Source organism: Ciona robusta, chromosome 8 (genome assembly GCF_009617815.1).
Source record: "Ciona robusta chromosome 8, ASM961781v2".
Lineage (NCBI taxonomy): Eukaryota > Metazoa > Chordata > Ascidiacea > Phlebobranchia > Cionidae > Ciona > Ciona robusta.
In genome coordinates, this window is record NC_143242.1 from 1,514,504 (window position 1) to 1,541,076 (window position 26,573).

General features: G+C 33.4%; 2 protein-coding genes and 2 long non-coding RNA genes across 9 annotated transcripts in view; 2 read left to right on the plus strand and 2 right to left on the minus strand.

The window, feature by feature from the left end:
- LOC149732085 (FRAS1-related extracellular matrix protein 1-like) lies at positions 1 to 20,094 on the plus strand. Of its 3 annotated transcripts, none has more exons than XM_089882731.1 (43): positions 1 to 591; positions 675 to 794; positions 849 to 941; positions 995 to 1,152; positions 2,562 to 2,699; positions 2,758 to 2,869; positions 2,937 to 3,101; positions 3,179 to 3,298; positions 3,556 to 3,693; positions 3,749 to 3,921; positions 5,991 to 6,084; positions 6,172 to 6,342; positions 7,025 to 7,194; positions 7,504 to 7,713; positions 7,786 to 7,957; positions 8,079 to 8,290; positions 8,354 to 8,490; positions 8,550 to 8,701; positions 9,018 to 9,141; positions 9,416 to 9,607; positions 9,729 to 9,946; positions 10,132 to 10,361; positions 10,604 to 10,775; positions 10,832 to 10,915; positions 11,079 to 11,184; positions 11,352 to 11,461; positions 11,723 to 11,857; positions 12,090 to 12,254; positions 12,551 to 12,812; positions 13,269 to 13,472; positions 13,737 to 13,844; positions 15,453 to 15,586; positions 16,085 to 16,248; positions 16,656 to 16,858; positions 16,917 to 17,108; positions 17,165 to 17,269; positions 17,746 to 17,837; positions 17,891 to 17,972; positions 18,029 to 18,108; positions 18,500 to 18,574; positions 18,640 to 18,836; positions 18,890 to 19,041; positions 19,285 to 20,094. In XM_089882731.1, exons 1-43 carry the CDS (start codon positions 364 to 366, stop codon positions 19,479 to 19,481), a joined length of 6,546 nt encoding a protein of 2,181 aa, XP_089738857.1. In that variant the 5' UTR covers positions 1 to 363; the 3' UTR covers positions 19,482 to 20,094. The 3 variants fall into 3 exon arrangements, with proteins under 3 accessions (XP_089738857.1, XP_089738858.1, XP_089738859.1); XM_089882732.1 differs by having other exon boundaries at positions 10,610 to 10,775; XM_089882733.1 differs by lacking the exons at positions 1 to 591; positions 675 to 794; positions 849 to 941; ... (2 more) ...; positions 2,758 to 2,869; positions 2,937 to 3,101 and having other exon boundaries at positions 3,184 to 3,298; positions 3,569 to 3,693.
- Positions 3,928 to 5,099, plus strand: LOC149732086 (uncharacterized). Its single transcript, XR_016385536.1, has 2 exons — positions 3,928 to 4,560; positions 4,633 to 5,099. It is a non-coding gene; the product is annotated as an uncharacterized LOC149732086 (long non-coding RNA).
- Positions 4,706 to 5,843, minus strand: LOC149732087 (uncharacterized). The gene is made up of 2 exons (XR_016385538.1): positions 5,253 to 5,843; positions 4,706 to 4,991 (listed from the first exon to the last, which is right to left on the minus strand). It is a non-coding gene; the product is annotated as an uncharacterized LOC149732087 (long non-coding RNA).
- Positions 19,511 to 26,573, minus strand: part of LOC149732088 (uncharacterized) — an 11,662-nt gene continuing 4,599 nt past the window's right edge. Inside the window, exons 9-27 of one of the 4 annotated variants that reach the window (XM_089882734.1) lie at positions 26,374 to 26,484; positions 26,115 to 26,243; positions 25,792 to 25,949; positions 25,482 to 25,602; positions 25,066 to 25,202; positions 24,756 to 25,009; positions 23,927 to 24,082; positions 23,517 to 23,675; positions 23,311 to 23,432; positions 22,676 to 22,775; positions 22,496 to 22,583; positions 22,326 to 22,438; positions 21,063 to 21,237; positions 20,726 to 20,858; positions 20,395 to 20,511; positions 20,290 to 20,338; positions 20,008 to 20,071; positions 19,818 to 19,947; positions 19,511 to 19,764 (exon numbers count right to left, since the gene is read on the minus strand). In XM_089882734.1, the coding sequence (XP_089738860.1) occupies positions 19,640 to 19,764; positions 19,818 to 19,947; positions 20,008 to 20,071; positions 20,290 to 20,338; positions 20,395 to 20,511; positions 20,726 to 20,858; positions 21,063 to 21,237; positions 22,326 to 22,438; positions 22,496 to 22,583; positions 22,676 to 22,775; positions 23,311 to 23,432; positions 23,517 to 23,675; positions 23,927 to 24,082; positions 24,756 to 25,009; positions 25,066 to 25,202; positions 25,482 to 25,602; positions 25,792 to 25,949; positions 26,115 to 26,243; positions 26,374 to 26,484 (2,441 nt within the window). In that variant the 3' untranslated portion in view covers positions 19,511 to 19,639. Of the gene's footprint in view, positions 19,765 to 19,817; positions 19,948 to 20,007; positions 20,072 to 20,289; positions 20,339 to 20,394; positions 20,512 to 20,725; positions 20,859 to 21,062; positions 21,238 to 22,325; positions 22,439 to 22,471; positions 22,584 to 22,675; positions 22,776 to 23,310; positions 23,433 to 23,516; positions 23,676 to 23,926; positions 24,083 to 24,755; positions 25,010 to 25,065; positions 25,203 to 25,481; positions 25,603 to 25,791; positions 25,950 to 26,114; positions 26,244 to 26,373; positions 26,485 to 26,573 lie in introns of those variants that run through there. The other 3 variants (XM_089882735.1, XM_089882737.1, XM_089882738.1) reach the window with 3 other exon arrangements.

The window sequence follows — 26,573 nt, forward strand, 5'->3', positions numbered from 1 at the left end:
TAAACCAATTTTGGTTTCGTGCAACAAGCTTTAGTTGCTTTAACGTAATATTATATAGCTGTAAATGAGCATGCTACATTGATTTGTTGTTTATAAATTAATTAACGATTCTTATTGGAGGCTAGACAGCGGGTAAGGTTTGTTTCGTCACTATAGTGAGAAGTTCGAGTGGTTTGCTTTCGAATTAAATGAGTTTACGCAAACTTAGTCAGGTCTGATGGGTTCATACGGCGTAGTTAGCGAAGTAGAAAAGAAACGCAACATTCCGCTGTATAGATTACTTTTATAAACTAAGCATTTAATCAGGTTTTTGACATAGATAAGTGAAATGCAAGTGATCTTGTAACAGTGTTAGGCAACACAATGGGGCGAATGCTTATTTTTGTGCTTGCCCTGGTTGTAAACTGCTGTTTAGGAAACACACATGCTCAACAAATACGGCACAACTATGGGATAGAAGTAGCGAATGGCCGAGTCGTTTATATGACGAAGAATTTGCTTTCTTTCCCAAGTGACCCTGAAACTCCGTGCAAAGTTGAAGTTGTGCAAAACGAACCGATGTATCAAAAAGTCGGATCCTTTACGCCCGAGGTATCGTTTCAAATATAAAAGAGATTATCAAAACACTATCTGTCATTGCCTGAAGTAATATTTTACTAAAAAGCGTTTTGCAGACGTTCGATTGCGACTACCTCCCGAATTCTGTTAGATACGAGCACAACGGTTCACCATTTCTTCATGAAGATGTTGTTAAACTTCGAACTTACATTCTTATGCCTAACGAAACTGTTCAAGTATGAAAGAAATGTATTATGGCGTTGCAAATATTAACCAAAAGTCTAACACAGGAAACCGTGTTAGTGCATATCACAATATTAAATTCTCGATGTGACATCATTCAAATTAACGAAGTACCATTGCGTGTGGAAAGGACAACTTCGGTAAGAAATGTTACTTTGGATTAAACATTCCATACATTCTGGTATTTAAACAGGTTTCCAACCCGATCAACAGAGATGTAATGGAGTTTCATTACGACCGTGATTTTGATACTATATGCGAGGTTCAGATCATGTACGAGGGTTTATATGATTTTCCCGCCCATGGGGAATTGGTTAAAACCGCAAACTCAACAGACGAGCATGAATTGACGTAAGTAAAATATAATGTTATGGAAAGCAAAGTTAAAACATTTCTGGAGCGCTTGGAATGTCATAATTTGCTTGTGCGGATTGGTGCGCGTTTTATCGTCAATGGTTCGTAAATTTCGTCCCAAGACGAAAATTTGTGTCCACTATATTATCATAGCATCCTGTATCATATAATATGCTGTATATTAAATACACGATATAAATATTTTTTATAAACAAAATAAGAGGTTTATGTAGCGACCGATCGTACGAAGGGAGTTCCCCTTATCTAACAAAAAATCCCCCACACATGTTCTACAGTAAAGTGGGGAAAGATGGGACACTTAAGCACGTAATTCTCAAAAAAATGTTAAAAATTTTGGGTGATACCACAAATTAGTACGATCATACCCTTATTAATTGACAACAATACAAAAAATATATTAAAACATGCGAGGAACTTAGCGATTCGCACAACATGTGTAGCTTTAACAATTCAAAAACACACGTAAATTAATTTAAAAACAGACGTAAATAACACAAAATAGTACTGTATGCTTTGAAAATTTAGTTTATACATTCTTAATCTTGCCTTACTGGTACCGTTTTTGACATGTTACTTACAATATATTCTTTTATAGAAAATGGTATTGTTTGAATAATAATGGGTATTGTTCAAACATCATTTGGTATCCATTGTATAGTGGGATGAGGAAAGATAGGACATTTTTTCATGCTGTTTTCTTGCCCCTCTTAGTAGTAAACAAAGAACATTCTATGAATCTAGAAAACTAGTTCAATCGTTTACACTCACAACCACCAAATTTCATTGGCTTTGGCCTGTTTAAAATATACTGTTTCTCTTTAACATATTTTTTTTATATTTAAAAACAGTAATCGGCTTTGATGCGCGCTTTATAGAATGGTGATAATATTGTCAAATAACTCTGTAACATTTTTTTCCTTTCATAAAAAAAATATAATAAAAGTCTTGACTGACCAAGTGTCCGATATTTCCTCACCCTACTACTCTTCCCCCATCTAATATATAAGGTTAGTAGAGACCAATATAGGAATCGGATTGTAAAACAATGACAACAAGTCTTGTGGTAACCAGTAAAATTAATGGTTCAAAAATGTTTCTTAGATTTCACTGATTCCCAATGTCTAATTTTTTGGAAAAAAATTGAAAATTTGTGTCTATTAAAAAAACAGTATTCAAAAAAATGGTGGACAATGGTAAAATAATGTTAAGGTGGTCTGTCGCTTTTGCAAAGTGGTTAAAGCACTCACGTCGTAACCAAAGGATACCAGGTCACTGCGCTAACTTAGGGGTTAATATGGGTTGTTTACATTTGTGTGTCCTATATTTTCAAACTTTAACAAGTATGCAAAGGGACTCTTGCACTTAATTCCACTCTACACTCACAGGTCTCCACAATATATTAGAACTGGGACAATTGTATCAAGATGCGATGACTTTTTATTGTTAGGTGTTCGATACAAACATGGATCATCCCCCACACCTGATGTTGATTATATTCCAATTCATGTCATTGTTACTGACAGGTAACAGCATCAGTTAGTAATCAGATTCTGTTAATGTCAAACTGATTAACAACTTCAGGAGATCTGGTTCTGTTTTAACACAAGAGAAGCATTACCTACCTGTGATAATTTCTTATGCATTCCCAAACCAACCACCAAAGCCTTCATTTACAAATATGTACATTCTTGAGGTAATGCAGATATCCCATCTGTTTACTTGCTCATTACAATTCAAGTAATTGTTCTACGTAAATACAGGTTGACCAATTTGTGCTTACCAACATTTTGCCGATGACTGTGTCAGCAATGGATGGTGAAACTAACAATGAACGTCTTATTTTCAATATTACTAAACCACCAGCTGATGGGTTTATTACACATTTGAATGATGAAAGCAAACAGATTGACTCGTTTTTGCAAGAGGTATTTCTTTGTTATTGGTTTTATTACAAAAAAAAACATCGGATGGTTTAATTTAACAAAGTTTTGTTTTTATACAGGATTTACAGAGTCTTCAGATTGCATATCAACCACCAAATATTAGTTATCCAGAAAGACATTCTTTTGTTGTTGAATTCGTTGTCTTTGACTCATATTATCTACAAAGCCTTCCAATTAAAGTAATTTGAGTACTTAGTTTTAGTGCTGCTCAGCCACTGGCTTACAAACAAAAAAATGGGCCGCGTTGGATTTATTTTGGTCACCTACCAAAGAGGTTCACAAAAAGAATATTTTTTTTTTGATGTTACGTAATACTGTAGTATGCTTCCCAGAAGATTTTTATATAGATGGACGCCAAAATCTAAGCTATTTTTTGAAGAATATTCAAACTAGTTCAGCAAACAGAAGTTTTAATTATAATTGTACACGTTAACAGGCGCTATTCTCAGTTAGAGTTGCACGCACAAATGCACCAAGAGTGTCCTGGAATATGGGATTATCTATGTTGGAGGGACAGTCTCGACCACTCACCCACAATTCTTTCCAAATTGTAGACAGAGACAATCTTTACCAGGTTTGAAGGTAATGGTATATATAAGTTGACATTGAATTTATAACTTTGTCCTTAGGTGCGGTTTATGTTGGCTGGGGGATTACAACATGGGCGTTTATATATCAACAATAGACCTGGGTTTACCTTCAATTGGAGAGATATTGAAAACAATGTAGTTGTATATCGTCATGACGATACTGACACACGGAAAGATAAAATTGTTTTTCGAATAACTGATGGATTTCACAGGTTTGATAAATTTAAAGAGTCCGGCCCACGGTTCTCATGGTTGCGCAGTTTTTTGCATAAGAATAAAGTTTTATGTCTACTGATGCTAAATTCACAGCCAGTTTGTGAAAATTCGCTTTAATTTAAAAGTTATGAACGTTTAAAAAATCAAATTTCAAAGTTGTAAAAAACGTCACTCGCGGGCACTGTGACGTCACAATGCAATATTTCGTTTATGGGGAAAACCCGGTCTATCAGCGGTTTATTGGTGCAGTTTTGATAGATAAGCAAATCAAAACGTTTTTTAAGGTATTAACAATACCTATGGCTTCAGCAACTCATTGGAAGCTATTTCCTAGGGATCAGTGTATAACCACACAAAATAGCCTACCAAGCTTAGTGGAGAATTAGTTTTCGTGACTTTCTAGGGTTCAGATTTTAAATTCTTTTTGTTTTTTCCTTATATGGCATAGACTATATTTATATCTGTATTTAAAGTTACCATATAGGAGTTTACCATAAGCTGAGTAATCATGCCTGATAGGTGCTGTGTTTAAAATAGCAAGACAAGAATGGCTGTAAAGCGATAAGTATATATGTGTGTTTTCATTTTCAAAAGGAAGAGTGGAGCATAGAAAAAAAGCAAGCAACATTACATTGGTATGCTGGTCATCTCATATTTGTAGTGCACATTTTACTTCAGATCGCTTTACTATGATATGTTCTAATTAGAATATGCAAGGAAACTTGTTCGGATCAAGTAAGCAGCATTGTATTTGGAGAGCGCAGAAGAACAAATCCACCATCCGGTACAAGTATTCTTTATTCAAAACAATGAAAATAATCCAATACTTAAATATGTATTTCTTGTAATGTTGAATGTACTTAATTTAAAACAACATAATTTAAAACAACATAACTCTTGCATGAATCACATTTTGTATGAAACAAGACCATTCAAAACTGAATGATGAAAAATTCTTGCAAATGTTGTTGAACTGTCACTATAATGTTGAACCTTTCTGTTTTCCTTTTCCAGTCATTGCCGCACCTATCGAACAAAGTTCTGATCAGCTGTGTAGCGATACTGTCTAAACAAAATAAATGCCATAAACATGTGATTGACCAACTTTTTGGTATGAAGGCCAACAATAAATACTAGACTAGAGTAAATTGATTTCACTAAATTTGTATTCCATGCTCGGGTCTCAGTCAAGAACATCATATTTGCAACACAAATCTGTTTACACAAATTTCAACAAATTCAGGAAAAAAGACAGTGCAACACTTCAACCAACAGACTTATTAAATGTCACATTTTTTTTAATAAATGCTATTCTTCGTCAACCCACCAAATTGTGTTGTTGATTTGCTCAGCTTCACTTATTTTCCATGGTCTTGGCCTGTCTACTTCCCCAACACTTGCTGGAAGTACAGGTTCAAACTGGAAAGGCTCAATACCTATTGCTAGTGGACTAGGATCTTCACTTATGTCACTTCATTAGATGAAACACTTCTACCTGACTATACATCACACACTGACACTTTTACATTATTGTTAACTGACAAATTTAAATAGTGTAATACTGTAATACACTTACAAACAATTTTTAAAAATATTAATTTTAAACTAAAATCAGGCCACGGCATTACCCACGCTTATTTCTTAATTTAAAAGTAACAGAAAATGCTATGTCGACGGTACACTGTTTTGCTGTAAACAGCAAAGCCCAAATCAGCTGATCGATTAGAAAAGATCGTGACGTAATTTACGTCATAGTGCCCGCGAGTGACGCAACAATAGGCGAATTTTTTGGCACTTTTTAAAACGTTTTTTTGGCCAAACTAAATATTTTTTTCACAAAAAATTACCACAGATAGTATTTATTAAGTGTAAATTTTCATTTAAAACCAACTTGTATGAGCGTGGTCCAGACTCTTTAAAGAAAGTATATTTAATGTGTTTTGTATTTTTAGCAACATGCACAGGGTATCAAAATAATTAATTTAATTAAAGTTTATCAAATGAGCATCCATGTACATCGGATATACCATAGTTATACCAACCCTACTACTCAATTTTTCTGCAGCACAAGATTTAAACTTCCAATTACAATCTTACCCAAAGACGATGCACCTCCATATTTAATAAATAATATTGTTTTCAATGTACGGGAAGGTCAGGTAAGAACTGATATAAAGCCAACAAACTTTATTTTAGGTTTAATGTTAAACAGTATAGACTACTTAAAAAATAATATAATATTTCAGACAATTCTGATTCATCGTTTCATGTTGGAAGCTCATGATGCAGATTCAAGCGCAGATTATATTAAGTTTAACATTACTAAACTACCATCTGCTGGCGAGATACAAAAAAGACGTAAATGGGAACGTGCTGGTTGGTTTGTCGACAAGTTTCAACAATCTGATCTTTATCAGGTGTTATGTACATTGCGATGTAAAGCAAGATTATATTGTATTATTAGGCTTGCCATTTTTTTTAAATGCAAATGCGGGTCGCATCTTGAAAACTGCAAATGAAAACTTAATGTAGGCACAATAGAAAAGGGTTAAATGCAACTAATTATTTATACAAACAAATTACCATCATATGTTGGCCTATTTTATCAATGTAAACACACCTTTTTTTCAAAAGAACAGTGTTTGATCTTATCTTTTCATAAAATACATCATGTACACGTAGGCATTCAACAGCGAATAATGCTGTCTGTGATCTAGAACGTGTGTGATGCAACATGTGTGTAACAGAAAAGTTATAACAGTTTTTTATTTGCACATTTTAAATTATAAATTCCGGGGCAAACTGGTTAACCACGCGGAAAGAGCTTAAAATCGGGACTGTCTCAGCTAAACCGGGCTGTATGGCAAGCCTATGTATTATGCTGGTGATGGTGATATAATAATTCAATGTTATGTAAACACTTTAATCTAGGTAGTGTGGTTGATATTTTTTAATTGTAAAGAGCTTAGTCCATCTTAACTAAAAACACATTTTAGCAAAAATGGAAATACTGATTTCAGAAATGAACATAAACAGTTTTTGTTCATTTTGTAATAAAAGTAATCTATAGTCTTCTTTCTAATTAAATGCTGTGTACAGGGCCTAATATATTACAAGCATCTTGGAAATGAACTATTTGAAGATTCATTTGAATTTACATTGATTGACAGCTGTGTTCCTGTGCCCAACATATCCCCTGTTCATAAAGTCGTGATACGAATCACCCCTGTTGATGACCTTCCACCTCAACCTGCTGATGGAAATACATTGTAATTGCCAATATAATATTAATTTACCAGCACTGTACAACTGTCGCTTAAACACCACTTTGATGCTAGATACTGCTACTAGAATTTTGTTAATTGGTCCAAGCCTCTAACCCAGTGAACATTATTGGTATTTTAGCAATTGGCAGTCATCCAAAAGAAAGCCAAAATATTCTTCACATAGTTTCATACTCGGTAACTAGTAAGCAAACTCAAAGTGGGTAAAGCTCTCATGTACGATGCGCAAAACGGAACACAAGTGTTAAAGTTATGAGACGCCCAGTTTTTGTAACAAACAACTTTGTTTATTAGGTCGCTTACATTGAATGAAACAGATGTTGTACATCTGACCAGAAGAGAGTTGCATTATATTGATATGGAAGATGAGGAAACTGATGTGACGTTTACTATTGACATAGGTTGTCGAGTAATTGGAAAAAATGATGAAATGAATGCTGGTCGGTTGGTCTTTACAGATGATATGGTGATGTTAATGAAAGATCCATCTGTACCAACTTTACGGTAAAGCAAATTTCAAATAGGATCGTAAAGAAGTAAATTTTTTAATATATAATTCTTGTATTGTTAATTTAGTACATTCACACAAAGTGCTGTTGATCATCAAAAAGTAGCATACATGCCTCCAATGTCAGATATTGGTTTGCATCCGGTTGATATTGAGTTCATATTCACAGTGAGTGATGATCATAATAGGCAAGTGAGAGGAGTTAACTTTGCAATCACACTTCTACCTGTTGATAACCAGGTAACAAAACTTTCGATTTCGTGATAGATTTTCGATGAGTGTTTGACGATAAGTTGTTAGCTTTGAAATATTGTAATATTTGGTCAGTTTCCTATTTAGATTTCTTACATATAACTCTCAGGCGCCTTCAATCCAAGGTACAAGTTTATATTTGAATGAAGGAGGAACAGAAAATATTTCCCCTGATTTGATTCAAATAGATGATGAGGACACTTTAAGAGAAAACATCATCCTTGTTTTAACAAAAGTACCATCAGCAGGAACAATTTTCCGAGATGGAGTAGCTATGGTTGAAAATGATACTTTTTTATGTCAAGATATTGAGCAATTTCGGTAAATTACAGATATGCTTGTGTTGGTTTAAATGTTTATTCAATCGAAGTGTGCTTGTTTCAGAATGGTTTATACTCACGATGGTTCTGAAAATCATCTTGATCAGTTTGAACTAACAGTGAGCGATGGAAAACAAACATCTTCAACATTGATGAAAGTGCAAATGGAACCTGTTGATGATTTATCTCCGTCTATTCATGGTTGATATTGCAATTGAAATATTATTTTTTAGTTAGTTAATAATATCGTTGTTGATTAGGCAGCAACACAACATTGAGCGTACATGAAGGTGGCTCTGTATTAATCGATAGTGAGTTTCTTTCCGCCACAGATGAAGATACAACAGATGACAATCTTATATTTGAAGTCTTGTCGTTTCCAAGTCATGGAAACATAGTTATTAATGGCAAGGTAAAAAGGTTACAACCATTCAATCTTATGACATTTTGTCTTGCTGATAAATGTTGTATAAATTAGTTATATACACAAACTATTGCTGCCACTTCCATGCTTAATTATAATTAAAGTTGTTTATCCTGATTTATATATCTGTATTAATGTTTCAACATCTTATTATGATCACATTTATCAAATAATGCTCACAAGTAGGTACAGTACATGAAACTTAAAACATTGCTACACATGTATCCACAAGGGCATTATTAGATTTAGTCAATTTGTATATTCTCATCATGACATATTTATTAATTGTTTTAAATTTCAATAGACCGTCACCACATTTCTGCAACAAGATATAATAAATAAGAAAGTGTTTTACATCCATGATAAGTCAGAAGTTGGTCAGTCTGTCATGCATGATGTTGCAACCGTGATGGTGACAGATAGAAGAGGTACTTTCCATGTGTTAAGTATTACATAAATGCTGCTGTAACATAGTGGCTGCAGCACTCACCTTGTAACTTAAGGAATTGGTTTGATGTGGTTACTATTGTGTGTGTTTTTACAAGAACTGATTATTTACTGGATTCCTATGAAAAGAATTTAAAGGCGGATCAAAAGTCAATCCTTAAACTATATTTTATATATTAACGCTATAACTTTTACTTTGCAGTCAGTGGGAGGATAAATAAGTAATCATCATTATCAAAAAAACAAAATTTTCAGGTCAACCAAGTGAAGATGATAACTCTGTTGTAAAAACAAAGGATTTGTTGTTTGATATTTATCCAATTAACTCACGACCACCAAGGATTGCGCTCGGAAACGAAGTTTTTAGATGCAATGAAGGAGAATTCAAAACTTTGTCTCAAAATTTCTTAATGGCTGATGACATTGACACACCCAGTTTAAATCTTAGTAAGTTTTTTTAATCCATTAGCTTTGTTATCACTCACTTCATACACCAACCCTAACATGGTATGTTGTTATTTAAATAAATAGTGTGACGGCTTTATCCATATGTTCCCTCTATTTTTAGGTTTTATAATAACCGAAAACCCAACTTTTGGTTATTTGGAAGATGTAACTCCAAGACCGGGTTATGAAAAAATCATTGGAAAAAGAACAACTCGCTTCAATTATTCTCAACTATTGGATGGAAATATTCGTTATGTTCAGTCAATTCATGATGGAATTGAACCAACATCCGATCAATTTTCTATTCAAGCAACAGACGGACATTACTTCTCTCAACAGGTTCAAATCTCTTTTATTTTATCACATGGCATTGCCCACAATAGCAGCATCATTGATATTCAGACCTGTATGATTTGGTCATGAAGTGGGTACTTTATCCACAGTGGTTCAGTGAAATATGATGTTTTCACTTATTTTTACAAATAGAATTAGTTACTTATGTATTACGCTTCAATCTTATTCAGGTACCTTTTCTTGTATCAATAACTCCAATGAATGATGAAGAACCTGTTTTCCGCGTCGAAAATATAACATGTAGTGAAGGAAACATGTCACCCATGACATTGATTGTGGATGATATGGATATCCCTCATGATAATGTGATGGTGGTCGTGAGTAAACCTCCATCACACGGGATGGTTGTTGATGAAATGGAAATGTTGGCGAGAGTTCGACGATCTGATGACGTGCTAAGGTGAATATTTTACTGGGTGTTTAGGAGCACAGTGGGTTACAGCGCTTGTTAGGTAACCCAAGGGTACTAGACTCAAAACCCAATACTGCTACCATTGTGAGCAAGTGTCCCCAATGTTATTAAATATTTTCACATCAAGTCTCTAGAACTATTTGTCCAAAAGTTTTAAAAGCTAGCATGCAAGTATTTACACAAATATGTAGATATGTATTGTCGTAACATTATCATAAAGTTATTGAAAGGTATAGGGAAGAGAGTCACCATGATGAAATGCATGAAATGAATGAATTCTCAATGGAACAACTAGCCCACCATGATGTTATGCCAACTTACATGCATGATGGATCGGAATCTACATTTGACCAAATTGAACTCAAAGTTACAGATGGCATACATATTCAAAAAACAAAATTGGTAACTATAAAGTAGATTATTTAAAATGTAAATTTTACATGAGTCTTTTATTTTAGATGGTTAATATAATTCAAGTAAATGATGAAAGACCAATTGTTGTTCGTAATGAAGGAATTAGATTAGAAATTGGATCGACAAAGGTAAGATTGCGATAAAATATTCAGCATCCAGGAAATTGGTTCTATGGCACCTGGAAGTGTGTTGGCTAAGCAATTTTAAACTGTGTATAATCTATAACTAGAATAATTTCCATGAGTGTAAAATAGTGATTTGATTTTTATTAAATTGTTTATTTTGTTGCAGATCATAAGTTCAGTTTCATTGCAAACCACTGATGCGGACACAGAATCGTCGGAATTGGTTTACGAGTTGCATTCAATACCAAGAAGAGGAGACTTGCAAATAAAAAGTATTTTTTCGAGAATATAAATTCATATTAAAGAATATTATTCTTTTAAATCATGTTTTATTCTCATAAGATGCACTTTTGTTATTGCAAGACTAGTTATATTAAACAAGGAGAAAACAAATTAGTTGTTTGGTAATACATAATGTTCCTGAATACTTTATTATTAGGAGGAAATGTATGGGACAGTTTAGAATATGCTCATACTTTCACCGAGGAGGATGTTGAAATGAATCGAATCCGTTACCAACATTCAAGTGTTCTCGGGTCGAAAGCACAAGTAAGGTTATTTAAAATATAAACTGTTCAAGCCAGGCACAATACAAATTTAAACAATCTTAATTTATTTTTTTCATTTAGACATCCTATAAAGGGAACCTTCATTAAAAACAAACAAACAATGACTGCCCTTATACAGATCACCTAAACAGATTGTTAAAACATTATCATGCGAAATATATTTGCCTGTAGAGTGGTTTTTGATTAATTTTTATGAAAAGTTGACCTTTAATGTTTAAACGATTAATATTAATATTTACAGGATTCGTTCAGGTTTTCTGTGACTGATGGTGAATTTACAACCCATCGTATTAGGTTTAACATTAATATTGAACACACCAAGAAAAATGCTGTTCATATTATAACTCATCCCCTGCATGTAAATGAAGGAGGCCAGGTAACAACTGCTTAGCAATAATTTTTAAGTATTTACTATAAAAGTAAGGAAAATTTTATTTTTTTAGTCCCATGTTGTATTATATTATAAAACATATATTTAAAGAAGTTTTTTCTCGTTGCCATGACTGTTAGCTTTTTTTTCTTCCTTTAGCACAGTAGAAATTATGAATGGAATTAACATTTTATCATGTATGTAAAAATAAATCTTAGATTGTATTGTTGTTTCACAGGGTTTTGTTACCAGCAACATTCTGTTAGCAAGTGATGGTGCACATCGACCAGAAGAAATTACGTTTGATGTTATTGGTCTACCATTATATGGTCAAATTGAATATGTCAATTTTCCACAAATTCCAATTGAAATGTTTAGCCAGCTTGATGTGTTAGCACGAAATGTAATTTTAAGGAATATTTAGGCTAATTTATATTTTATTTTACTACGGGCTTAGCAGGATGGTTAGATAGCTTACTTCATTACCAGAGGGTACTGGGTTCGAAGCTTGTTACTGCCACCATTTCGTTGTGGGTGTTCACCCATACTAAGTTTCATAACTTCCATAAAGTTACAAACTTACTTGTAAGTGGACGCAAGGTGTATAGAACAGAACACATCTGTTATAAGTGTTGTGAAGTTGCTTCACTACTAGAGTACGTATTAGTTACATTCATGCATTCAATATAAATTGTTCAGGTTAAATATGTTCACACAAGCAAAGTTGACTCACCTGTGGATTCTTTTCATATCTTGGCAAGTAATGGCATAAAAACCAAAGAAGTGGATGTCACTGTTCTCATCACATCTGTAGATGAAGAACTTCCTCGTGTATCAATCCACACCGATGTAACATCATCGAATATAAATGCTGGTCAATCCAACCTTATGATGTACAGTGGATCAACTGTTACCATAACTAACATGATAATCAACATAACTGATGATGATACAGCCGATGGTAAATACTTAGTTCTAAAACAAAATGTCAATGCAACTTTTTTTAAATTCGTTTTTTAAATTCGCGAATCTGTTCTGATATTTTGCTCATAAAGTTAAACGATTCTTGTGTATAGAAATCCAGTTAGAAACTTGTGCTATAAAACAAAACAGACAAAATTCAACTCTAGCCAACTGTTATATAGGTGATGTATATTTCCCCTAAATGGCATCGTCAGTCTTTGCAAAAGAAGCATAAAATAATACAATGGCTGTTAAAAAACTATTAGTAAACATGACTGATAATAAAGCCCAACATACACTAAGCTCACAGTAAGTTAATGCTCTTCCAATATTAAAGTGGAAGTAAAATGCCTAAAAGATACTTCCACTAACTTCCAAACATTTTTTTATTAATAGTTAATGATAAAATATTTAAAACAGTACGTTTTTTATGCAATTATCTTGCATGCATCAGATAATGTTCGACTAAATATTGTGGATCACCCTGAACATGGATCACTTACATGTGATGGTAATTTTATCGGTCAATCAACTGTAATCTCACTCAATGATTTGAAACGAGGGGTGTTTGCTTATCAACATAATGGTGATGGTGCAAGCATTGATCGCTTTACGTTTACCGTGAGTGATGGAGTTCATGCTGGTTATATTTACCAAGGTCGGTTATGTTAATATACAAACTGTTGCTGCTGGGCAAAAAGGAAATCTAAAATAGCTTTTCTCGCAAATTTTTATTTTTTAAAATAGGATTTTCTGACTTTTTAGATAATCTGCAGTATGGTTAATCCTAATTAAGGTAATCTGAAATGCAGTTTAAAAACTTCGATTAAAAAATATTTTTGTTGAAAAAGTGTTAAAGTTGCTTATAGGACATTACATGTCATGTATTTAAACTAAAGTTATACAAAAAAATGTGATACAGGACACAGAACTTTGGAAGCATTGTCTTTTAACTTGAGAATAGAACGGTTGGATGAGAGTTCACCATACATTGCTGTTAATGTGGAACCGACAACAATACAAGCATTAGGTTGGTTGCCATGAAACATTATTTAAAGTTTCTTTATATTTTTAAATATTTATGACGATCTTAATTAATAAAACAGCAAAAAGAAATTATTAGCAAAAAAATTCAATAAACCTTTGGCTGAGAGATTTCTTTTTAATTTTTTTCAACTTTTGACTCTGTCTCACTTAATCAGATTTTCCAAGCCAAGCATAGCAGCTTGACAAAAACTTTATTTAGGAGATTTGCGCAGTATAAAATTATCTTCAGATTCATGTTATTATTTTTTTGATGACATCATTATAGAATTGATGACGTAAAAATAGTTCTTCACTATTTATTATTTCAGAAAGGAAAATAGATGTTAAAATATATTGTATAACAAACTTAATCAGGATGTATGAATGAATGAATGTAACTTACTTTATCCTTTTGGGATTTTTTTTTATGTATGGCTGATAATTTGGACAACCTATTAGTGACCACTGGTTTGGAGCAATTGCTGTTAAGTGTCCTGCCCAAGGACACATACACCCACAATAGTAGCAGCGTCCAGCCTTGAACCCATTACCTCTGGTTTACAGGCAGACACGCTAATCACTATGCCACGGCGCCAGACTGAAAAAGCCTTTTTTATTGCATGATTTTTTTAACATTGCCGGGCGCTGTGGCAAAGTGGTAAGCGTGTCTGCCACTGAACCAGAGGTAATGGGTTCAAGGCTCATCGCTGTTACCATTTTAGGCGTATGTGTCTTTGGTAAGATTCTTAACGGCAATTGCTTTAACCCAGTGGTCACTAATGGGTTGTCCAAATTATTAGCCATAAAAAAATAATTCTCCACAAAGTTATATATATGGTAACTCGTAAGCTGGCACAAGGAGTATAACAACCCCTGTTATTCCGACAGTCTTTTTTTTCGAAGTGACACGTGGATAAAGAAAGTTACATACATTTATTTACCTTTACCTGCATCATATAGCAAAAAAAATACAAAAACCTGACATGTCGATACTAAACCACGTTCTAATTGATGTGACCAAAATTTATTGAGTTTAGTAAAGTTAGTAACTTATAGGCCGTTATTACTACAATAAAACCATCAATAAACACAAATTCAATAACCAAAATTATTAAAAGTTACGTTATGTTTTGAGCCAAAATGAATGAACGTAACTTACTTTATCCTTGTGTGGCCGGAAAACAACAGTCGTCTGTTTCATACACCTCTTGCCAGCTTACGAGTTACCATGTATGTTACTTTGTGGGTGATTATTTTTTGCCGGTATTTTTTACTGTGTTGGAGCAATTCTCATTAAGTGTCTTGCTTAAGGACACATACGCCCACAACAATAGCAGCGGTTTTACTCTATTACAAAAATTATTGGACTGCATGAGCTAAAGAAACATGACTGTTAAACTCAACATACAACAAAATTACAGTGAGGAGTTTAATATAAGAAATTGGTGAATATCACCTACAATCACCCACAAAGTAACATACTTGGTAACTTGTAAGCTGGCACAAGGTGTATGAACACCCGTGTTATAACGACTGTCGTTTTCGCGAGGATAATATAAGTAAGAATAAAAAATACTATAAAGATATTGTTTACTTCTTACACCCTTGGTAGGCACGGGTAAATCACCAGATTATGGAATATACTTGGACTCAAGTGTTTTAAGAGCAGAAGACTCAGCAACAAGCAGAAACGAAGATCTTTTGTTTTCAATTCTTACTCCACCATCATACGGAATACTTCGTCTGGTAAATTAGTTAATAAATTAAAGTGACTTATTGTTTAAACCTTGATTAACATTCTTAGGAGAAAACTGAAGTCGATATTTTATAATCGGTGCCCACATACTGAGCTGAATTTACCTGTTTAGTTTATATTCATTTACTTTTGTTTCCACATATGTAACTGTATTCAAATAGTAATTATTTTATATTCAAATGCATTTCATGCCATTTCTTTCTGTTCATAACAGTAGCTTTTTGGAGTTATTGTTGTTTGTGTTTGACCCAGTGACATTATTGGTGCTTTGGGATAGGATGTACAAATAATATTAAATAATTTTGGCAATATCTCGTAAAGTTCTTAAGATTATTTGGTAAAATTTTAAACTAATTACTCATCTAAATAGTATTTTTTATATAATTCTGTATACTTCGCACAATGTAAAGATTTCTTTACCTAAATTAAAGTACATAAAATATATAAAATAATCTTAAGAACCTTTGAAGCTTTGTTCTGCTTTTCAGGTTGGACAAGAAATATATGATGATATTTCAATAATGCAGTTCACACAAGCTGATTTGGATCATCGTAATATTGTTTATGTGATATCAAGTAATCTACGTGTCACTAATGATAGTTTCACTTTCACTGTCCAAGACGCATGGAGCAACATGTTGTTTGGAAACAAGTGAGAAAATAATTTTGTTTAATGTTTTGGTCCACAGAAAATGGTAGCATCATCTATGTTTTAAACATGAAACTGGTAACTTTGTCATCATATGTGTCTTTGGGCAAGACACTTAATGTTGATTGTTCCAACTCAGCAAACATGATATGGTTCACTGTAGTACACTTATGTTGTTGTTCACTAAAGTAGGCATTTGTATTTTGTTTTAACAGGCATTCCTGTAATCACAATTTCTTATTCCTGTTGGTACATGTTCTCTCTTTTACATCTATTTATTAAAACAAATTTCAGTATATATTTATAAATTTTGAAATAATATAAACAGGAATTAAAATGTTTTTTTACCAATCCCTTTTTTATGAAAAGTGTCTGGAAAGTAGCGGTCATAAGCAATTTATTTTGTAAAGATTTTCGATGTCATGGTCCCGCTTAGAAATGGAAGAAAAGAAAATTAAAATTTGTGAAGAAGTTGGGACGATTCAAATCAGCTTGCATAGAATGGGAAATTTAAGTCAGTCGTCCTTTATCAGTGTTTTTGTGAAACCAGGAAGTGCAAGACCTGAATTGGATTACAATCCAAGCAGTGCTTTACAAGTCCAGTTTGACCCTGGTAACACATATGCATGTATTTGTGGTGTGGCTGGTAATAACTTAAACACTTACTTCAGGATCAGCACAGCAAACATGGGGTGTAACGATAAATACTGACGAAATTGAAGAAAGAAGTGAAAAGTTTCTTGTGAAGCTTCATGCGCCAGTAAACACAGTGCTCAGTAGAGAGAAACATAAAACGCTGATAATAATTAAAGACCATTCGCACCCAACTTGTTCTGGCAGAATTTTAAGAAAAAAGAAAAAAAGTAAAATTTTTATTTTTTACTCTGTTCAAACTAATAACCTCTATAATACTGTATAGATAAGAAAAGTCGAAAAAAGAAGTCCAAAACAAAAAAATCAAAAAAGAAGAAAAGAAAAAAGAAACATAAAAACGTTGCATCTGATGGCCCATCATCTACCAATGGTAATGTATGCTTCATTACACGTCTTAATTTGTTATTTATCCCTTCTAAAACAATAGTGAAAATTATGTTATTCAAAGAACGAATAAACAGAAAAACCAAAGTGATTAAAAATCGCTATGGAAAAAAAGTGTGGAAAAGAGTGTAAGTTAAAAGGTGTGGTTGTTGCATCAAACATCTGGTAAAACCACACTGAGTTACTTAAATTTAATTAAAACAAATTACTTAGAAAAAAAGCATAAAGAGACCACCCGTATAAAGGGGGGGTTCGGTTTATACTACACTAGGAATGGGACAAAACTCGACATTATTTGCAAGCAGTCACAAGATTTATAAAGCCACTACCCTTGCACCGTGCAATAAGATATCTATGTGCTGTGTCATGATAAATAAGTGGTCGTTGTGGTCCTGTTGTATTTCTTATTCAAATGTCTTTTTTGTGAGCATATTTTACTACCAACTTCATTACTGCTTGCAGCTGTCAGAACAGTCCGATATGGAAAGATTGGAAATGGAATTACAGTTTCACCTGCTTCGTTCTTTAGAAATGAAACCCATCGTATTTGGAGGGTATGTATATTTGTGTTTGGTCATGGATTGTAACAATCATTTATATGTCACAGTATCATGGGATCTTACCAGTAACTGTTGATGAAACTGAAGAACATTCTATTTCTTTACCATCAAATATAAATCAACCAACAGGTATCTTATACAATATTTGGTTATGGCAATACATTGGTAAATGATATATTATGTAGAGTCATCAAATTTGAAGGAACTTCATCTTATAGATGAATCACAAGCTAATGACGATCCAGCTGTGTCTAAAGTATCATTGGTATGTTACACTTCACATGGTTTTAAAATTAGTTCATTACACAGTTACTAGTTATCTAACTAAAGATGCATTCCTTCCAACTGAAGGATATCAATTCCATAGTTAATGTTGTTACTAAGAGTTTGATGTGTTCTTATATGTTAATTAGGTCAATCTACTGGTGGACAACCCATTAGAATACCTTAAATTTGGCAAAATAAACACTTAAGAAGAGAGAGAAAAAGATAACATGGGGCTACAATAGTGGCAGCAACATCAAACCTTATATTTTCAAGTTAAAAAGCGAATTTTCTATCTATTGAATTGTCATATCGTGCTTGGGGCACAATATTAGTGCTATAACTCAGAATATTTAAAACTACGCTATTTTTACCTGTCTTTTTCTTTTTAGTTTAAAACAAGAATAAATGTACAAAACTCTAACGAATCCGCTGTAATAACTGTGAGAGGAAATTCACAAACAGACGTGAGTTGGTTTATTTATGTACTTTTTTATATATTTTTTTTTATTAATCTATATTTATTTCAAAGACACCTTCAAGCAGTATTTCTAAGCTTTGTGTTTTATCATCACGTGGTCGTCTTTATTATGACACTGAAAGGTCAGCTTTATTTCAATGCAATGGTGCAGAGTGGATACCGTGGGTGCCAAATTCAAAACCAAAAGTTAGCACCGTAACAAGTCAGGTAGAAACGTGTGAAGATGGATGGATGGCTTTTCAAAACAAGTATTGTTGTATTAGAATTATGTTAAGATATGTAGTAACACCTTTATGTTCAGATGTTATTATGTGAGTGATGTACAAGATATTTCATGGAACGCAGCTCAGCGTTTATGCCGTGAAACGCATGCAGCTAATCTCGTTTCCATTCACAATCGAAAACAACTCAACTGGCTTTGGAAACTGTCAAGAAAAAACTCGTTTTACTTAGGTAAATAACTACCTGAATTCCCCCAAAAATAGAACACTCTTAAACAGAAATACTATATAAATAACAGCACCTTCCTCATAGAGAATGTACATGTTTCGAAGTTGCTACTATGTGCGGCTTTGGGCAAGGCACTTACTTAGCTATACTATGTTTTAAACTCATTTGAAATAAGTATAAAGAAAAAACATGAATTCATCATGATTTTTTGTCTTATCGTCACAAAACATTGAAACTAATTTTTAGGACTAAATGGAAAACTCAATCCACGAAACTGGGAATGGATTGATGGAAATAATGTTGTGTTTACAAACTGGAAGAATGGATTTCCCCATCATGGTGGTGGAAGCTGTTCCATTGTTGCTCGGAAAAGATGGATAAACCATTCATGTTCATCAACCCCATCGCATCAAACTAAATATATTTGTGTGCGAAATCCATAGATCAATTTATTCCAATCTATCTCTCAAAGTGCTTTCACCTCAATGTCTTCTTTATTTAGCAGAACTTTTTAAAATTTTAAAGTACAAAATTTAAAAAACTCTTAAAATTCCATCATGAAACGCAAAAACAAGTAAAACCAACACGTATTAAACATTGTTTAATAAAACGTAAGTCTGGTTTGTCCTCCCTTGCTCCCAGGCACTCTCTCATATGTTAACATTTTTCTTTTTGCGTGTGGAGTCATGATAGCGGTTTGTGAAAACCTCTTACAGTTGTCTACTTCTGTAAAATCAGTAACAGGATGATATTCATTGAATGTTAAACAGTAACCATACCTTGAATATCATGCTTGAATAAATTATGTGCCTGTTGAAATGGTCTGGCAATTCCAACATGTAAACTTCCACTTGAACCTGAACTAGGAGTAGCATTTATACCTCTGTCATAGTTTGCAGGTGGAACAACCTGTTGTGTATTGGGCTCAATATTACAAAGCAAGCATAATGTTTAGCGATATTTCTTTACCAGATTTTGTAAATATTGTGAGCAGTTTCCATTTGTCTCAACATTGGCAGAAAAGCGCCTTTTTCTGAAATAAACAACCAAATGGATTACGCGTGTAATTAATGAAGTGCATACTGGACAAACTTACAACTTTCCATCACCAACTTATATGTTCGTAACCAACAGTTCATAATGTTCGGACATATTTATTATTTTTCTGTTTATCACTCATAAAATGGCAATATTTTCTGGGCACACAAAACAAACGCTATACAACAAAATGAAAGTACTTGCTTGCCATACCCAAAAGAAACTGGTGGCTTGTGAGAAATATCTTGTGTTTGGTTGAAATCTAAAAATGTAATTTGCAATATCAATCCAATGAATGTGACTACTCGTTAAACTTACACTCATTGTAATACGTTTCTTTTTCATCACTTGAATGACTGCTGTTCACATATTGGTTTAATTTTATTTTTGCTTGCTCCATTACATTTGAAACATCATCATAGTTAGATCTATCAACTGCATCAATAATCATTCATTTTCTATTATTTATTACGCAAACAAAGAACTAAATTTTATACATAATTTGTTGCTACTGGAATCACTAAGAAAATAAAACAGGTGTTTTATTATTTCAGTTTGGTTTTAACTCTTCCATGCTGTGTTCAAGTTGGCATTTAGCCAAAACAAACACTGTTTTTGAATACCATCTTATAAGATAATACATTCTTACTTATTGGTTTCTTTATTCGACACATTCCAATATTCCCAACAATACCTGGTTTATATTGAGTAAGATTCATCACTTCCTCACATCGCGTGGTCATGGATGAAGGGAGCTTGGAATTTAAACTCATCCAGATATCCTGTAGTATAACAACACTGTTGAATTGAATATAACTTGTTTATGGTGTGCTGGGGCAATGACAGTCACTATATATTTTATGCCATACACTCTGTGTCATTTTGGGTGATTATTTTTCTCCATGGTTGATATTTATCCTTAGTAGGGTGCAAGTTATAACATGGTGTCTTCATAGGCTGACTAAGTTCAAATCAATCCAACACACTTTTAATAATCTGTTAGGAATCCAAGAAAAGTTGTTGGACAATTCTTCCATATTCATGTTACATATCTGCTGTACATTGAAATACTTGAGCATGAGTTGTGCATTGAATGCATTGACAGCTGGGATGTTTATTAGAAATAATTCACTTTCATTAGCAGTTGAATGTAACCAAGACCTGGAACAAATGTTTGCAAATATATTAGAAAAGTGGCCTCTAACTTTTTTTTACGCGAACCCAATTTTTAAAACAACTGCAACCGGTATTTGTACGAAAAAACAACTTTTTTTGAAACACAGACAATTTTTTGCTGCCATGTCTGTATTAAAATAATTTATGCTTTGTAGTTAACTAACTAACTGTACAGAAAAATGCAAGTGACCCGAGTTTAATCAGTCTTACTGCAAAACTTTTGCTGTTTGGTCATAATTTTTAATATGACGATAAATGGGTTTCACTGTGAGGCATCCTGCAAGCTGAAAAAATACAGTAATGATTGCGAACTAGAACAAAACAAATTTTGTTTTGATATTTTTTCAAAACCATTTTTGTAATGTCACTGAATTTATAGTCTGTTGCGGCGACCCCGGAATACGTTTAGGCGACCCCAGGGTTCAGGGTCGCAACCCACGTGTTGGGGACCACTGTGCTAGAACAATGTATACAAGATTATGAGAGTATAAGCGACGCTGTGACTCATTTGCCCCATAACCACACGATACAGGCTCCATGCTTCCAGCACTCCGGCGTGTGTTCGTGGCATGGACACTTAATGGTAATTGTAACTCCTAAGCTCTAGGTATACCAAACAGGATACTCATGATACAATGTCTGACGCCACCCTTCAAGAAGGATAAACAACTGACAATAAGACATACATATAATACAATACCTATTAGCACTACATATTGATTTACACATTACCAAAACATGAATGAATGTAACTTACTTTATTCTTGCGCGACCGGAAAACGACAGTTATAACATGGGTGTTCATACACTCTTGCCAGCTTACAAGTTACCATGTATGTAACTTTATAAGTGATTATTTTTTTTAGATTTTTGGATTTTTTAATTTTTTACGTATGGATGTTAATTTTGACAATCCATTAATGACCACCGGGTTGGAGCAATTGTGGTTAAGTGCCCAAGCACACTTACTCCAACACTGGTAGCAGCAACAAGTACTTCTGGGTTAGAGGCAGGCGCGCTAACCACTTTGCCACGGCGCCGGATAAATTATTAATTACCACTAGTAAAATTACCTGTCACTTAAATCACTTTGTTCATCAACAAAACTTGATAACTTGGCTTTCTTACACATGTTTTCAAGAGTTTTCGCAAAACATTCCATTTCATAACAACATAGAACAGATAACTAAACAAAATGGTGAGATTACTTTTCTTTTACCTTATTTTTTATGAACCAATTAACCTTGAAGTCGACTACACTGGACTGAAAATGATTGACAGCTGCTTGTAGCCAAGCATAGTTAGTAAAGAACACCTCAGGTATCTGATCACTGAGGAGTAAGAAACAGTGTATGAGAGTTCTAAGCTATATGTTACTGGACAATGTTAATAAAGCAATTGCAATAATAAATTGAAAACTTACAAGCTATATACATGCAATGGGGCAATGATGACATAACAACATGTCATCTGTTGGTGCAATAATAGAAGGCGTGATAAAATGCTTTTGATAATTTCACCACCTGTTAAAATTAATTTACGTTTTAATAGAAATGATGAATGAATGTAACTTACATTATTCTCGCGTGGCAGGAAAACGACAGTCGTTATCACACAGGTTTAACACCTCGTGCCAGCTTTCGAGTTACCATGTATGTTACTTTGTGGGTAATTATTTTTTGGGGATTTTTCCATTTTTTTATGTATGGTTGATAATTTAGACAACCCATTAGTGACCACTGGGTTAAAGCAATTGCCGTTAAGTGTCTTGCCCAAGGACACATACGCCCACAATGGTAGCAGCGTCGAGCCTTGAACCCATTACCTCTGGGTTACAGGCAGGCGCGCTAACCATTATACCACGACGCCAGGATGATTAGACACACAACAATGAACATTTATACTTTACAGTTTAAATAAGCTGTTGTTGTCAGGCAAAATATAATTATAAAGCAGCTATTATGGCAAATTTATAAGGAAAGTATATTTGTCCGAATGGTTATTTTAGATTTATTCATGTCATATATTATAACCACACACACAGTAAATCAAACCTACCATTATCAAATAAATGATGCAAGTCTTCCACCAATACCCCAGTATGTTCGTTTAATAATAAATCTGAATCAACAGTTGAAGATAAAGATTTGTAATCACGTTCAATCACCACTATATCATGTCTGTAATATAAAGTCATATCTTAAAAAAACTAAAAGTGTAAAAAATATTTTTAATAAAAATTTGTTGCGGCAAACAACACTGACCTTGTTTCTAACATATGCAGAAGATTCCCAAGTGATGTTATTTGATTTGAACCGATAACAATGTACTGATGTTGCTCAGATATTTGACTTAATATTTGGACATCATCAACATGTGATTTCCCGTTCAAATCTTCACCAATGTTGGAAGGTTGGAGAGGTCTATGGTGAAAGGTGTTTAAATACACACAACATACAGTTGTAAACAGGTATTTTTTCATGTAAATATTTCAGTTGTTAGTTCTATCAGATTTAGCAAAACACACATAAATGGATAATACATTTGATTATTACTTAGTTATGCTATGAAGGGAAACACCAAGACATTTTTTACAGCATTAAAACATATACAAACAAATGACAAAAATAATTAATGACTTTTGTTATGATTATAAACAGCCCTTGATTCTTACAATATCGCTAGAATTGAAACAAAGTGGATGCCGTGTTGCACAGCTAATGATTTCCATTGTGATTGATCATTGTGTTCATATTCAACTATCATTGTTAAGTCCTTCCATGGAAAATCTTCACATATCATCTTCTCACCAATTATCAATAAGGATGTGCTGAAAACATATTTGTTGATGATAAAGGTGGCTGTTCTTATCATTGTAGAGCAGCCAATCTCAGAAGTCATAACACAGGTTTTGGTTGCATAACCATGCCGGCTTACAAGTTACTATATACATAATTAAGTAGGTTATTGTTTTTAGTTTTTGAATGAATGAATGAATGTAACTTACTTTATCCTTGCGTGGCTGGAAAACGACAGTCGTTATCACACGGGTTTAACACCTCGTGCCAGCTTACGAGTTGCCATGTATGTTACTTTGTGGGTGATTATTATTTTTGAATTTTTTAATTTTTTTATGTATGGCTTATAATTTGGACAACCCATTAGTGCCACTCGGTTGAAGCAATTGTCGTTAAGTGTCTTGCCCAAGGACACATACGCCCACAATGATAGCAGCGACAAGCCTTGAACCCATTACCTATGGTTACAGGCAGGCGCGATAACCATTACCTATGGTTACAGGCAGGCGCGATACGCCACGGCGCCGGACAAAATTTTTATTCGTATGCATGACATTTTGGACAACCTAATAATAGTGACCAGTAGATTGGGGCAATTACTACACAAGGTCTTAAACTTAGAACAGGACATCATATCCTACAGCACTTACAAGTTACCAGATGTGCAACACAATTACTAATATAAACATCAAGCAATAAACATACCTTTCAAATATACTTAATACATCTTGATGTGTTAGATCATGTGCATCAACATTAACAGCAACAACATTAAATGGAATCTCTTTTGTGGAAAGTTCTTTTAAACATCTTGTTAGTTTAGAGAACAAATATCTACAATTTGTAGCAGAAATAATCAGAATCTTTTGTTGGTGAATTCGATTCTTTTTCTTCTTCTTTTCCATCCAGTTTAAAATGGTTGCTTTGACAGTGTTTAACTTAGGGTGAGTGCAGGATTCCTATGATGATAAACATTTGTACAATGATCAAATACATTTGTACACACGCAGCTTACCTTTGCAGCGGAATGACTAAGAATATGTTTCATACTTTGTAACAATGATTGAACAAACGCTTGATATTCATACACAAGTGACCACTTAGTAAAAGGTGCTTCATGTTCCAGCTGGTACAGCATGTTGTGCAGATAAGCTACAATATTAAAACATGGTATTTAAAGCTAGATTACAAATTAGGTTTCACTTATTCAACCAGAAATGTCTTTAACATAAACCTGGAAGTCACATATGTGCTACTTCACTGTTTAAGATGTATGATACTATGTTTGTTTTGATATATAAGATTTAAAATTTCTGTTTTATTTAATTTATTTAAACAATATAACTGTTTTAGTAGGTACGTAAATGATCATATAGCCGTAAAACATAACAAGAATAAACAAGGAAGCAATGTTTATTACAGATAACTTACCAAATGCAGTGACATGACTAACATGAATAAGAAGATAATATGTATTAACCATTCCATGTAATATATTGCACATGCATATATATTTAGGATCAACTACTGCTTCCCTTATTTGTTGTAAATCCTGCAATTAACATTTAAGATAAAAATACTGTTACTATTTAGCATGAATGTAAAAGAGCCGTTTCAGCAAAATTAATAAAGGCAACCTGAACAGAAAGTCAAAACATCACACACAAAATAAATTTGCGAAAAGCTGTTTTAGGTTTGGACATTAAAATATCGAATCAACCACTGAGCTCACTTAACTTACCATGTATTGCTTTGTTTGCTGGTTTAGTAAATATCGACTGTCAGCTCTTTTTATATTTGACAACCTACTTCCATTTTTCAATAAGTTATGTTCAATAAGTCTGCAAAGAAATGGCTGAACTGATTTTTCCAAGTGACAAACAATTTCCAAGGTTTTTCCTGCGAAGGATATAAACTTATTTAGGAAATGTAAGTCTGTTTGGCCAAGAATAAATAATCACCCACAAAGTTGAAGGTGGTAACTTGTAAGCAGCATGAGATGTACGAAACAAAATACCTATGTTATTACTTTGCCATAATTTGACAGTTATTGAATTGTTTTACCAGTGATGCAACTTTCTATCACTTTTGATTTCTTCCTCTCAGATAAAACAGGATTGCCGACAATAAATGAACCTCCCCATGCAGATGGATATTCCTTACTTCTTACTTGTACTGCAGCTGCACCACTGTCTGAAATAAACACTATGTTTTAGTAAATTCAGCAAACAATTTGTAATTCATATTTGGAAAAACAAGATACACTTTTCAATTCAAGTTGACAATATTTTTTTTAATTTTTTAAATAAAGTAACATAATTACCAGGTTTCTCATTGGTTATTCTTGCAACTTTATCTTTCACTGCAGTTCTCAATTTTTTTATTTGCGCTGAATCAATTGTATTCATGGTTTTTACAGCTGCAATTTGTGCCCCTGTAAAATTATAGGAAATATTTTTTATACTAACTTTTCAATATTCTATTAAGGTTGCCTTCATCAGTATTGCTGCTATCATTGACACA